Here is a 14,394-nt window from a genome sequence, read left to right on the forward strand (position 1 = left end):
TTACAGAAACACCGTTAAAAGAATGGTAGTGGTGGTGGGTTTACAAGGATAATAATAAAATTGTCTGCAGAGAGTAGAAGTTCCCTAGAGGAGGAAGCAGTTATATCTGTTCAAGGAGGTTGGTTAGGAAAGATTCAGACAAAAAGGGTTCTGGCTAAACTGAGTTTTGAAGGATGAGTAGAAGCATTTTGGGGCACAGAAACAGTCTTGGCATAGAAAACTGCATGAGTAAAGATCTGTGAACCTAGCTTGTCTGAAGGATTTCAAGTATTTATTAATGCAGACAGCCATGGAGTCAAGGGCAGGTTAGTGATTTAAGTCCAGTGGCTTTACTTGAGTTTCAGTAACCTTTGGCCTTACTAATAAAATGGAGTGAGTTGTTCATTGAATTCCCACAGAATATGAACTCAAGGAAGATAAAAGTGGGAGTGTCCATGATGCTTTGCCAACTACCAGGGTGGAGAGGTCACCTCAGTTCAAACACAATGGCTTTTCTACTGGCTGCAGCTCAAACTCCACCCTGACTCCCAGTACATAAGCTTCCAGTCTCACTATATCCACTAAAACTCCGCACGCACCGCCTGCTAAGAGCACACACTACCTACAAGGAAAACTCAGACGGCAGAATCTTGGGAGGAAAGAGGCCATGGACCTGATCCCAAGCTTTTCCATGGAAACCTGGGTTCTCCTGGTTACCAGCCTTGTGCTCCTGTATATGTGAGTTACTGTTCAGGCTCATGACCTCTGTAACCTGGGACTTGGGGAGCTCCTCAAGCCCCCTTTTCCTTTATCTATTTTCAAGATCCAACAGCTAACAAAGGGGTAGTTGCTTAAGAATTGGGGGCTAAAAACCAAAGGGGTTATTATTGATCTTCCCTGACCTATTGAGGGAGTAAACCCTTTGTCCACCCAACTCCCAATTTCTGTAGTGCAGAGGATTTGGTGACATTATTTGATCCTGAGGATGATTTATTTTATTTGGAAAATTAAATTTAATAGGGAAATATTGACCAACAAGAGTACATAGATTCTGGACAAACATCTCCACATCATCTGGACAGTTGATTATGTTGTATACCCATTTGATTGACTGTTTGGTAAACATAGACTAATTAACCAGAATTCAACAGAGGCAAATTAAAAACAACTGGCTCTGTGCAGTGGAGCCCTCTCCACTCTGGGTTCCTGGAGGTAGGAGGGAGTGGCCTGGGGTTTTGCCTCATTATCTTCACCTCCTGGGATCTGTGTCTGCTGTAAGAGATGTGTGTAAGGATCGGCCCTTGTGTGGCTAGGTTTGTTCCTGCTCCCTCCGTCCCACTGCCTGGCATAACTTACACCGTGTGCCAGGATGTACCCCAGGCTTCATGGGAGGCTAGAGAGTGCTGCCCTTCTCTTCACATAAGCTCTTTTTTTTGAGAGAGAGACAGAGAGAGGGACAGATAGGGAAAGCAGACAGGAAGGGAGAGATATGAGAAACATCAGTTTGTTGCAGCATCTTAGTTGTTCATTGATTTATTTCTCATATGTACTTTGACTGGGAGGCTACAGCAGAGCGAGTGACCCCTTGCTCAAGCCAGTGACCTTGGGTTCAAGCCAGCGACCTCGGGGTCATGTCTATGATCCCAAGCTAAAGCAGCGACTCCTCGCTCAAAACGACAACCTCAGGTTTCGAACCTGGGTTCTCTGTGTCCCACTCTATCCACTGCACCACAGCCTGGTCAGGCTCCACACTAGCTCTATTCTGTGTCCCCTCCCACAAACACTCCCATCCTAAGACTCAGTTCCCATCCCTGTAATAGGCAGAACCATTCCTCCTGGATGAGAAAACTTTAGAGCAGAAAAACTTGGCAGAAATCTTATTATTATATTCTTTTTTTCTCTTTTTTCACTAATCTTTGGGGAGGGTTGGCATCATTATAGAGATTTATTTTCCCCCAATATGAAATTGGCTTTAACTGACAGCACAGGATGGAGCTCAAAATCCAATTTTGATTTAAATATTTTTTCCCATTAAGTTACAGTGCAGGAGGATGAATCAAACCATCTAAAGCAGAGGAATTCCTTTCAAGAGTGAGATTTCTGGCATCATGAACAGGTTGGGAGAGGAGTTATTTTGGACATGTGGGTAGGGACAGCCTCTTCATGTCCCATTTGACCTCTACCTCAATTTGATTTTAACTAAGGGTAGGAAATCATGATTACATGAATATAGAAAATATGAACTTTGTTTCAGTTCTATGAAAGAAATATTATAAACACAGGGTGTTGTGGCAACATATTTACTATCTGATGACATTTTAAAATTAATTGATAGTATTTAATTTCATTCAGTTTAATGCTAGATTTTTTACAGAGATAGGACTCTTTCCATCATGTTCTTTCTGTAGGATAAAAGATTGTATATGTGTTTTTAAATATAATTGCCCAGCGGGTTACTTTAATCTCACAGTGCAGGTATATAAGTGAAACTGTGAGGCTGTGATGATAAGAGAGGCATCCAGGTAGCAGTCTGGATGGAGTGGGAGAATATTTCTCCCAGATACTCCTGGTCCTGGCCCCACAGGAGGTCTTTCAGAGGGCAGCAGGGTAGGCATTTCCTCTGCTTGAAATCTGGGGTGGGGACACCATCTAAGTCACTCTGTATGGCATTGGGTCTGTCACTGGATACTGTCACCCCTGGATAAAGTACACTGTAGCATTAGAAGACACTGGGACAGCCAGGCATCAGTTGCTGTAGAGCAGACAAAGTTCTCGTATGACAACACAATGTAAACAGAATAGAAATGATTGGCTTTATTGTTAGCCCCCTCATTTGCCTCGCAACAGAGAATTGGTGTAGCTGAAAAGCACTGCAATGGAAGTTTTTTATTGGACCAGAAGTTTTATTGGGCCTGCAGGCAGAGTCTTGTGTGCCCACGGCTCTCTGCCTCAGATTTTCCTTTCTGCAAATGACAGGCTTGTTTCTAAGATTTTAAGCCCTGAACACAGATTTAACTGTATGGAAATAAGTACACTGTGGTTATTCAGAGGACTCTTTATGGTTATATATTTAATAAGAACCAATTCCTGAAACAGGGTCAGGGCAGAGAGGGAAAGGGAAGGTTAAAAGTCACTGAGCAAACTGTTAAGACTATGTCTCAGTTGGCTCACAGTAACTTTGTTATTAAGTGGATACATTAAGCCAAATCTCATCATTGGAGCATAAAATTAGAATCTCCAAAGTCATGGGTGAGTCAACTTATTAAAAACCATAACTGAATTATCTGAAAATATTCCAGCCTGAACCTCTCAGGAGCACTGTCATTGGAAACACTGGTCAAGTATTCACTCTGGCGTTGGGTCCATGCAGTTTTCAGCTGCTTTATGTAATCTCGTTACTTTCTGTGGGTCTCACAGCGGAAGCCAGAAAGGAGATGATGAGTGAATGTGATTACTGCTATTGTTACTGTTATTATTTATCGTCTTTATGTGACCTGTCTAGCTTAGTGTTCCGGTTCTGCATCAATGACTGGGCAGCCTCAGCACCTATTCCACAATTCCCATAACCTGGCTTTCTCTTTCACTTTAAAGATATGGGACATATCCACATGGAGTTTTTAAGAAGCTGGGAATTCCTGGACCGACACCCCTGCCCTTTCTTGGAACTGTTCTGTCCTACCGGAAGGTGAGTGTTGTTTGAGTTTCCTCTTTTGCTTCTCTGTGGTTACAAATCCCAGCTTAGCTCCATAGTAAAAGGGATCTCCTGGGTTCTGAGGTTTCACACTGTCCAGAAAGGGCATCAGAGGCCCCGCCCAGCACAGGGCGGGGTTTACCCCAGGGCTCTGTCAGCTGTTAGGAGCCTCAGGTTTTGCCTCCATGGGAACCGAGCTCTCTGGCTGATTCAGCACAGGACTTCACGTTCCAGCTGTGAGCATCAAGAGTAGCATTTTCTTCCTGCCAGTGCAGATTCCCAGGAAGACATCATCGTACTCAGTATTAGGAGAAAAGCATGGAGGGGGCCTGGTAGCGCCTCATGAAGTTGGATACTCTGGAGTCAGACTTCCCTGTTCTTAGGTTATAAGGCTGTTAGCCTGTTTTGTTTTGTTTTTCTTCAAAACTTCACTGAGTTGTGTAGGTATTTTTAAAAAAGCAGTTACTTAATATGAAATTACTAACAGCAAATGACTTGACAAAATTATTTAAAAAATAAATTACCTGAATGAAATGTACTAGGTGACAGACACATGGACTGTGAACTTGGGTGAAGTCTTTGTGGTTCATCCAGCCCTGATGCTGCACCCAGGGCCTGACCTTTGGACGGAAAGTGATGAGCTCTCTTTATTGGGCCCGCAGGCAGAGTCTTGTGTGCCCACTGCTCTCTGCCTCAGGTTTCCTTTCCTGCAAAGGACAGGCTTGATTCTCAGATTCTAATTCTCTCAGCTGAGGTCTCAATGCTTCATTTGTCTGAGAACTTTCCATACTTTCTTGCCTCTAAAAAACAATCATTTCCTTTACACCTTCCCAGATCACCTTCTCATAGATAGACCCCAATACCCACATTTCTGGGACCTTCTTTTGCATAGTTAAAATATCTAATATTTCAGCTGAAACTTTTTTATTTTTTATTTTTTATTTTATAATTTTATTTTTTAAATGGGGTGACATCAATAAATCAGGATACATATATTCAAAGATAACAAGTCCAGGTTATCTTGTCTTTCAATTATGTTGCATACCCACCACCCAAAGTCAGATTGTCCTCTGTCACCTTCTATCTTGTTTTCTTTGTGCCCCTCCCACCCCCTATCCCTCTCCCATTCCCCCCTCCCCCTCGTAACCACCACACTCTTATCAATGTCTCTTAGTTTCACTATTATGTCCCACCTACGTATGGAATAATACAGTTCCTGTTTTTTTCTGATTTACTTATTTCGCTTCGTATCATGTTATCAAGATCCCACCATTTTGCTGTAAATGTTCCGATGTCATCATTTCTTATGGCTGAGTAGTATTCCATAGTGTATATGTGCCACATCTTCTTTATCCAGTCATCTATTGATGGGCTTTTTGGTTGTTTCCATGTCCTGGCCACTGTGAACAATGCTGCAATAAACATGGGGCTGCATGTGTCTTTACGTATCAATGTTTCTGAGTTTTGGGGATATATACCCAGTAGAGGGATTGCTGGGTCATAAGGTAGTTCTATTTTCAGTTTTTTGAGGAACCACCATACTTTCTTCCATAATGGTTGTACTACTTTACATTCCCACCAACAGTGTATGAGGGTTCCTTTTTCTCCACAACCTCTCCAACATTTGCTATTACCTGACTTGCTAATAACAGCTAATCGAACAGGTGTGAGGTGGTATCTCATTGCCGTTTTGATTTGCATTTCTCTAATAGCTAAAGAAGATGAGCATCTTTTCATATATCTGTTGGCCATTTGTATTTCTTCCTGGGAGAAGTGTCTATTCATATCCTCTTCCCATTTTTTTATTGGATTGTTTGTTTGTTTGTTGTTGAGTTTTATGAGTTCTTTGTATATTTTGGATATTAGGCCCTTATCTGAGCTGTTGTTTGAAAATATCATTTCCCATTTAGTTGGCTTTCTGTTTATTTTGTTATCAGTTTCTCTTGCTGAGCAAAAACTTCTTAGTCTGATGTAGTCCCATTCATTAATTTTTGCCTTCACTTCTCTTGCCATTGGAGTCAAATTCATAAAATGCTCTTTAAAACCCAGGTCCATGAGTTGAGTACCTATGTCTTCTTCTATGTACTTAATTGTTTCAGGTCTTATGTTTAGATCTTTGATCCATTTTGAGTTAATTCAGCTGAAACTTTTTAATGGGAAGATTTCTTTGGTAAGTTATAGAAGTGAAAACTGAGAGAGTTTTAGTTTCCTCTGTCCTTGTGGAGTGGCGGCATCTCCCCCTCTTTCCCGTGTTGAGCTGGAAAACTGGGAAGTGAGTCACTTTGCTATTCATTCATTCACACACTCACTTTCTCACTCAACCAAGATGTCTTGGACTTTCTTAAATCTTCTAGACTAAAAGGGGTCACTGGTGTCTTGAACTTCCTAATTCTGCTAGAGTTCTAGAGAGGGCCCATCATGTCAATGAAAAGGATGCTTAACGAGGAGATGAAAGAGTGTGCGGTCTCTCATCCTCTTCCTCAGCTTCAGTTCTGGAATGTCTGTGGAAGTAATAATTCAGGAGGTTGTGAGAATTTGAAGCAGCTCATGCACAACAAAAACCCTTCAGAAAGACAAGGAGTTACTCAGTATCCTAGACAAGGGTAAGCTGAGTATCAACACTATGTGGAGAAATATCAAGTGTGATTTTAGATTTTCCATTTCAATTTTCTTGTCTATTTCTCCATGTTTCTCAAGACATGTCTGAATAAGGGCTTCCCTCTATCTCTCAGTGAAAGACAGCCTGATATCATGGGATTTGGGTTATTTTGGTTGGAATTAGAGTTAGAGTTCAGTATACTTAGATTTATAATCTAATTTTGTTTTTCCTTGCAGGGTTTTGGGCACTTTGACATGACATCTTTTAAAAAGTATGGAAATATGTGGGGGTAAGTATTTGGGAAACTCCCACTCGATAGACTTGCTGTTAAAACAAGGGCCCCAAAGATGTGGAGGACAGTCTCAGCCCTGAGCAGCTTGGTAGGAAGTCAGCTATTGTAAAGTTTTTGGAGGCTTGTCCTAGCAGGGATCTCAGATGTCACCAGGTGTCTGGATCTGCATTCAGAATCAAGCTGGGGAGTTGCAGGCTCTTATTACTCTAGTCTAGATGTTGATGGGCCTGGACTCATGGCGTCTCTTTCTGGCCAGTGTCTCATTATTCCCCCCTTCTCCAGTTTTCCTTCCTTAGGTCTGTTTTAATTGGATAAAATGCATTATTTCAGACCCTTCTACTCTATGCTCATAAATGCATATCATAACCCTCCCCGCATTACTGACTATTAATTAGAAGCTCAAATCCATAATTTTATATTTGGATTTGTTGCATCCTTTTGAAAAAGGACTGTGGGTATAGGGAAACAGAATGGGAAACCACATCTGCTCAGCTTTTTAAAAACTTTCTTTGCAAGTATAGAGTTTTATATTATTTTATTTTATTTTTTCTTAAGTGAGAAGCAGGGAGGCAGAGAGACAGACTCCCTCATGAGCCCCAACCGACATTCACCTAGCCAGCTCCGTATGAAGCAATGTTCTGCCCATTTGGGTCTATTGCTCTGTTGCTTGGCAGCCAAGCTATATAAGCACCTGAGGCAAGGCCATGGAGCCATTCTCAGACTCAGGGCCAACTTGCTTCAACCAAGCCATGGTTGTGGGAGAGGAAGAGAGAGATAGAGAGAAAGAAAGGAGAGGAGGAAGGGTGGAGAAGCAGATGGTTGCTTCTCATGTGTGCCCTGACTGGAATCAAACCTGGGACATCCACACACCAAGCCGAGGCTCTACCATTGAGCCAACCAGCCGGGGCCTGGAGTTTGGGCTTTTAAAAAATGTTTAAGCCAAGTCTTCTCACTAGAGGTTTAATTTGTACCAGTATTGCTTTATCTACCCTAATCTACTAACTCTGAAGAGAGGCAGGATATTTCCAAACCACACTGTTTCCTGGCAGGTCAATGGACTTGAAGATTTTGTAAAGTGACCTCAGCCAGTTGCAGCAGCTGTTTCCAGGGGGAGTTGCTGGCAGTGTGGTGAGGGCAGCAGGAGAGGTGTAACGTGGTGTTTGTGTCCTAGAAGCACATGGGAAAAAGGCTTTACTTCCCAGCACTTTTTCATCTTCTTTATAATCCTCAGAAACCATAAGGTCCACTGAGTCCACATGGTCCAGAAAGGCTGTGCTGTGCAATAGAAATACCACCCAACATGGGTCACTGGTGGTGTACATTCCACTGAGCTTCCTACAGTCCCTACTTGTGAGCTCTGGATGCAGTTACTTTCTTTAGAAAATGGTTCTCATGCTCAGGTGTGTAAGAACCACCTTGGAAAGATTGTTAAATACAGTCTTGGGGCCTACTCCCCCCCTGTCCCAGCAACATCAAATCTGGAGAATCTGAATGGGGGCCCAAGAATATGAATGTTGTCAGATAATACATGCAAAGTGTTTCCCAAAGCCTTAGGTCTCTCCACTCAGGTGTTTTTGAAAAACACAGTGGGGAGAGAGGAATCATCCAAGAAATATGATCAATCTGATCAGCCTGAGAGCCACCATAGGTGCTTACATCACTACTTCAACACTAAATGTACTTGACACCCACTTAAATCTTCTCTGAGTTTTAGATTTTTGGGGAAATGGGCAGAATTAGTGCAGAAGTTTTCATCCATTAAAAAAAAACTTTTTAAGAATTTTATTTATTGACTTTAATGATAGGGAAGGCGGGAGAGAGAGAAAGAGAAAGGCAGAGTAGAAGAGTGGGAAGCATCAACTCATAGTTGCTTCTCATATGTGCCTTGACCCCTCAGCGCCGGGTTTTGAACCGGTGACCTCGGCATTCCTGGTTGATGCTTTATCCCCTGTGCCACCATAGGTCAGGCGGTTTTTCTCCATTTTTATGTGTGATCACAAAACCATTTGAAATTCCTCTGAGGAATCAAAGTAGGTAACACTTATAGAAAATCTTCCATTTTGTTCTAGCTAATGTAAATGATTAATAATAAAAAATAAAATGCCAGAAGATAGTGTTATTAAACTTAGCGTAAACCTCATGTAATTAAACTTGTAGTAAACCAGTCAGGAGATCAAGACAAATGGGGATATATCACAGAGAAAGAGTCAGCTTTGTGTGGTATGTCAATCAAAAGTGGGCTGGCCCTGCTGCTAACAGATGTCACCCACGTGGGGCTGGAGACCCCACTCAGGACCACTTACAGAATAAATATAACTAATGAAAAAGTATTTTTAAAACTAATTATATGTGCTCCTTTGTATTTTTATTCTCTTTGTCCTTTTATTTTAAATATTTCTAAACTTGATTCTACAAAGGACTTCTCTTTAATAGTTAAAATATTTCTTTCAAGCAATTGTGAACTAGGGAACAAAATTAGATAATAGGGCAAAGAAATCATTCATATTCTTACTAAATCTTTTTGAAAATAAGTCTTTTTTATTTGCAGGCACATTTTTGCATATTTATGATCACTATGTCTACACTTTTTATCCAATGTTATATAATATGCATTTTTATGTTCTTGATATATCTTCAAAAGTATAAATATATATATATTTTCAAAAGTATATTTTTAAGTGACTGAATGAATGGATGGACTGGCCTTATTTGTTTTCTGTTCTCAGATAATTGACTTGCCATTATCTATTTACTAACTTCCTTTTGATATGAAATATTTTAAACATGCAAAAATTATAAAGAATGGTATAGGAAATACTCATAAACACACCACCTAGACTTGAATGTTCTAATGTTATTCCTAATAATGATCTCTAGGAACATGGATTATGTAATATCAGAGTGGAGTCTGGATTTTCAAGTGTGGCTCCAGCTGCAGAAACTGGCTTGTTATGTTAATCAGCTCTGCTTTCCCCACACAGGTTCTATGATGGTCGCCAGCCTGTGTTGGCTATCACTGATCCAGACATGATCAAAACAGTTCTAGTGAAAGAATGCTATACTGTCTTCACAAACCGGCGGGTAGGCACCCATTCTGTTTTTAATTTGAATTTTAATTTATTTAATTTTAATTTGAATTAATAATAGATTAACAGGAAGTTGTCCCCAAAATATCGAGGTAGGTCCTATGTTATGTACCTTTCATTCAGTTTTGACCAATAGTAATATCTTGTATAATTTTAGTACAATATTAAAGCAGGAAATCAACATTAGTACTATCCACAGAACTTATTCAGAGTTCATCCGTTTTATGTGCTCTCATGTATGTGTGTGTTGCTTATAAAAATTTATCATGTATTAGATTTGTGTAAGTATAATACTACCACAATCAATATACAGAACTGTTCCATCACAACTCTCCTTCTTACTATTCTTTTGTAGTCACAATGCGTACCTTGTCTTTTCCTTTTATCAGAGTTTTTAGCAGTGCAAATTTTTTTTGTTTTTGGTGAAGCTAATTTATCAATTTTTCCTTTTATGAGTTAGGCCTTTTGTGCCAAGTCCGAAAACTCTTCACCTAGCCCTGGGTCCCACATTTTCTTCTCTTTTTCTACACAGTATATAGGTTTGTGTTTTACATTTAAGTATATGATCTATTAATTTTCATATAGGGAAGTGTAGGTAAAAGTTCTTCTTTTGCTATGGATGTGTAATTGTTGTAGAACCATGTGTGAAAAGGCTATCTTTCCTCCAGCCCCCTCCATACCCTTCCCCCACTCTTCCCACAGAAGGTAGTCAGGAACCAGCCCACACAGAGCCAGGAGGAGTGTCTGGCGGCCTTGCCTAGAAGACAAGAGTCTCAGGCTGCAGTGTAGGGAATGACAGGATGAAGGAAAACAGAGAGTGGAGACCAGCACAAAAATACAGGGCCTCCTCTCCTAATAGCCCTTGTATTGTTTTCCTAAACAACTATATCTTTGAATATTGCCACACAGCCAGACCTAAGGCAGCCACACCTGCACACACAACTGGACCTAAGGAAGCCACACCTGCATGCACAACTGGACCCCACGATCCTTGGGCACATACCTCATATGCTTGTGAGGCTCATATATCTGAGAAGCAAAGTTAGTGTTTCTAGTGGAGGCTTGAACTGGCCAAAAAGATTGTCGTTTGAGCTTGGTCTCATGTACTGGCAGATGAGATCTGCCTACTCCCTAGCAATATGAATCTTGAGAAGAAGTGGACTGCAGGAACTGTTGGAAACAAGGGCCGGTCCTGCTTAAGAGGTGCTGGGTTGGAGAACATTAGAGGGGAGGCTGGGTTTTGTTCTCTCCAGATGTGCGTGGTTGCGACCCACAGGCAGCCATTCTGATACTGAACACTAACTGAACTCCTATTCCACACACCACACTGTGCTAGGCACCACAGGGGACAGAGGAAATACAAAAGAAATGGAAGCCATTTTCCAGTCCCAAAGAATTAGAGACAAGACACATACATAATAAACCAAGAACTAATGCCAGGCATAGACTCTGCAAATAGAGCTGTAATACGGAGCAGAGCACATACAGAAGGTCTCTGGAATGTGCAATAAAGGAATGACCAGAAAATGAAAAGAAAGAAAAGACTATCCTTTCTCCTTGAATAGCTTTTGCACCATTGTCCAAAATCATTTGGGCCAATTTGTGTAGGTTATTTCTCATTCTCTGTTCTGTTCATTGATCTATGTGTCTGTCCTCCACCAGTACCACACAATCTTATTACTGTAGCTACATAAGAATTCTTAGCATGTAGAATGTTTCTTTCCACTTTTTGTTTGAGAATTGTCTTAGCTATTCTATGTCCTTCACCTTTCCATTCAAAGTTAGAATAAATTTATTTATCTATATTACAAAAAGTTGTTGAGATTTTGATAAGAGTTTAAAATAACCATATAGATCAATTTGAGGAAAATCTATATTGTTACTAGGTCAAGTCTTTCAATCCATCAACACAGTATATCTCTCCATTTTTTTTTTTAGGTTTTCTTTGATTCCTTCCACCAATTTTTGTAGTTTTCAGCATAGAAATCCTACTTATGTTTTGTGAAATTTTCACCTAAAGAGTTTTATTTTTTTGACGTGATAATAAATGGTATTGTGTTTTCTAATATTCATTGTTATTATATTAAAATGTGATTTGTTTTATTTTATTTTATTTTTTTGCAATAGAGACAGGCAGCGTGGGAGAGAGATGAGAAATATCAATTCATAGTTGTGGCAATTTGGTTGTTCATTGATTACTTCTCCTATGTGCCTTGACTGGGGGGCTCCAGCTGAGCCAGTGACCCCTTGCTCAAGCCAGCAACCTTGGGCTCAAACCAGTGACCATAGTGTCATCTTTATGATATGATGCTGGAGCTGGTGACCTCTTGCTCAAGCTGGTGAGCCTATGCTCAAGCTGGATAAGCCCACGCTCAAGCCATCCACCTTGGGGTTTTGAACCTGAGTCCTCAGCATCCCAGGTAGACGCTCTATTCATTGCACCACCACATGGGCAGGCTTGATTTTTGTTTGTATTTTTATAACATTGCTGAGCTCATTTATTAGTTCTAGAGTTTTCTTTTAATATTCCTTTAAATTTTCCACACTAACAATTGTGTCACCTGAAAATAAGGACACTTTATATTTTCCTTTCCAATCTGTATGCCTTTCACTTCTTTTTGTCTTACTGTACTGGCTAGAACTTCCAGTATGATGTTCTATAAGAGTGGTGTGAGTGGACATTTTTGTATCATTCTTGATCTTAGAGGAAAGTATTCTGGGTTTTGCCATTTTAATTTGTATATTTTCCCTGGCTGGTTAGCTCAGTAGTAGAGTGTTAGCCCTGCGTGTGGATGTCCTGGGTTTGATTCCCGGGTTCGATTCTTGGTCAGGGCACACAGGTGAGTGACTATCTGTTTCTCTACCTTTCTCCCTCTCTCTTCTCTCTCTCTCTTCCCCTTCACAACTATAGCTTGGTTGGAGCAAGTAGGTCCTGTGAGCTGAGTATGACCTCACCTCATGTGCTAAAAATAAGTTGGTTGACAATCAATGGAGCAACGGCTCCACATGGGTAGAGCATTGCCCTATAGGGGGCTTGCTGGTGGATCCCAGTTGCGGTAAATGTGGAAGTCTGTCTCTCTTCCTCCCTACTTCTCACTTAGGAAAAAAATTTTATATAGTTATTTGCAACAAATAAAATATACATATTTAAGGTTTATATGTGATGTTTTTATATATGCATATATTTTAAAATGATTTGTATAAATGAGTTGAAATATTCTTAGTGTGTGGTAAAAACACTCAAGATCTACTTCCTCAGTGAATTTCAAGTATATAACACAGTATTATTAACTATAGTCACCATGCTGTACATTAGGTCTCCAGTACTTATTTATCTTATAACTAATTTTGTACCCTCTGATTATATTTTAGTTCCACACTCCTAGGCTTTGATAACTATCATTCTATTTTGTTACTCTTAGTTTGACTTTTTTATTGCTTCATGTACAAGTGAGATCACACAATATATGTCTTTCTGTGCCTGACTTAATTTACTTAGCATGTTTTTCTCCAGGTTCATGTATGTTGTTGCAAACAACAGAATTTTCTAATTTTTCAAGGTTGAATAAAATTTCATTTGATATATATATATCTGTATATATACATATATTGTATATAAGTGTGTATATAAGGACTTACTAGTGTCATTTTGTTAATTCAGGTGTTATAAATCCTTTGTTCCTTGTCCCTCTCTTCTTCCTGTTATTTTTTTGGATTTGATAAAATTTTATAGTTGTATGCTTTGATTTCCTTTTTATTTCCTGTGCTCTAATAGGTTTCTGCTTTGTGGTTACCAATAGGTTTACATTAAATAGTTTATAAATACAATAGTCTATTTAAGATGATAACAACTTAACTTTATTCTCATTCAGAAGTTAAATGCTTTTACTATCCACCTATTTTAAGTTTTTGATGTTGGTATTTACATTTTTTATTGTATATTCATGAATAAATTATTTTATCTATAATTATTTTAATTATTTTGTCTATTAACCATTACACTAGAATTATAAGTGTTTTATATACCACCATAACAATATTACTGTATTTTGAATTTAGCTATATATTTACTTTTACCAAGTTTTATACTTTCATATGATTGCATGTTACTGGTTAGTATACTTATATTTTATCTTGAAGAACTCCATTTAGCATTTCTTGTAAGGCAGTTGTAGTGATAATGAACTCTGTCTACTTTTGTTTGTCTGAAAATGTCTTTGTTGCACCCTTATTTTTGAAGAATCACTTCTCCCAATAAAGCATTCTTGATTGGTAGGTTTTTTTTCTTTCAGTACTTTGAATATATCATCCCAGTCTTCTGGTCTTCAAGATTTTTGTTAAGAAATCTGCTGATAGCCTTAGAAGGGTTCTTTTATATGTGATAAGACCTTTTCTTTTGTTGCTTTTAAGATTTTCTCTTTGTTTTTTATTTTAGACCATTTTATTATGATGTGTTTTTTTTTTTTCACTCTATATTAACAAGGATGTAATTTTATTTATTTATTTTTTTAATTTTATTTTTTTTAAATAAATTTTTATTAATGGTAATGGGATGACATTAATAAATCAGGGTACATATATTCAAAGAAAACATGTCTAGGTTATTTTGTCATCAAATTATGTTGCAAACCCCTCGCCCAAAGTCAGATTGTCCTCCGTCACCCTCTATCTAGTTCTCTGTGCCCCTCCCCCTCCCCCTAACTCTCCCTCCCTCCCTCCTATGTCCTCCCTCCCCCCCCACCCTTGG

At 39.3% G+C, this 14,394-nt stretch overlaps 1 protein-coding gene across 1 annotated transcript in view; it reads left to right on the forward strand.

The window, feature by feature from the left end:
- The first annotated feature begins 545 nt into the window (after positions 1-545).
- LOC136334284 (cytochrome P450 3A12-like) overlaps positions 546-14,394 on the forward strand; it is a 40,195-nt gene continuing 26,346 nt past the window's right edge. Inside the window, exons 1-4 of the mRNA XM_066274315.1 lie at positions 546-717; positions 3,571-3,664; positions 6,506-6,558; positions 9,543-9,642. Coding sequence (XP_066130412.1) covers positions 647-717; positions 3,571-3,664; positions 6,506-6,558; positions 9,543-9,642 — 318 coding nt within the window. The 5' untranslated portion in view covers positions 546-646. The remainder of the gene's footprint in view (positions 718-3,570; positions 3,665-6,505; positions 6,559-9,542; positions 9,643-14,394) is intronic.

Source organism: Saccopteryx bilineata, chromosome 4 (genome assembly GCF_036850765.1).
Source record: "Saccopteryx bilineata isolate mSacBil1 chromosome 4, mSacBil1_pri_phased_curated, whole genome shotgun sequence".
NCBI classification, from domain to species: domain Eukaryota; kingdom Metazoa; phylum Chordata; class Mammalia; order Chiroptera; family Emballonuridae; genus Saccopteryx; species Saccopteryx bilineata.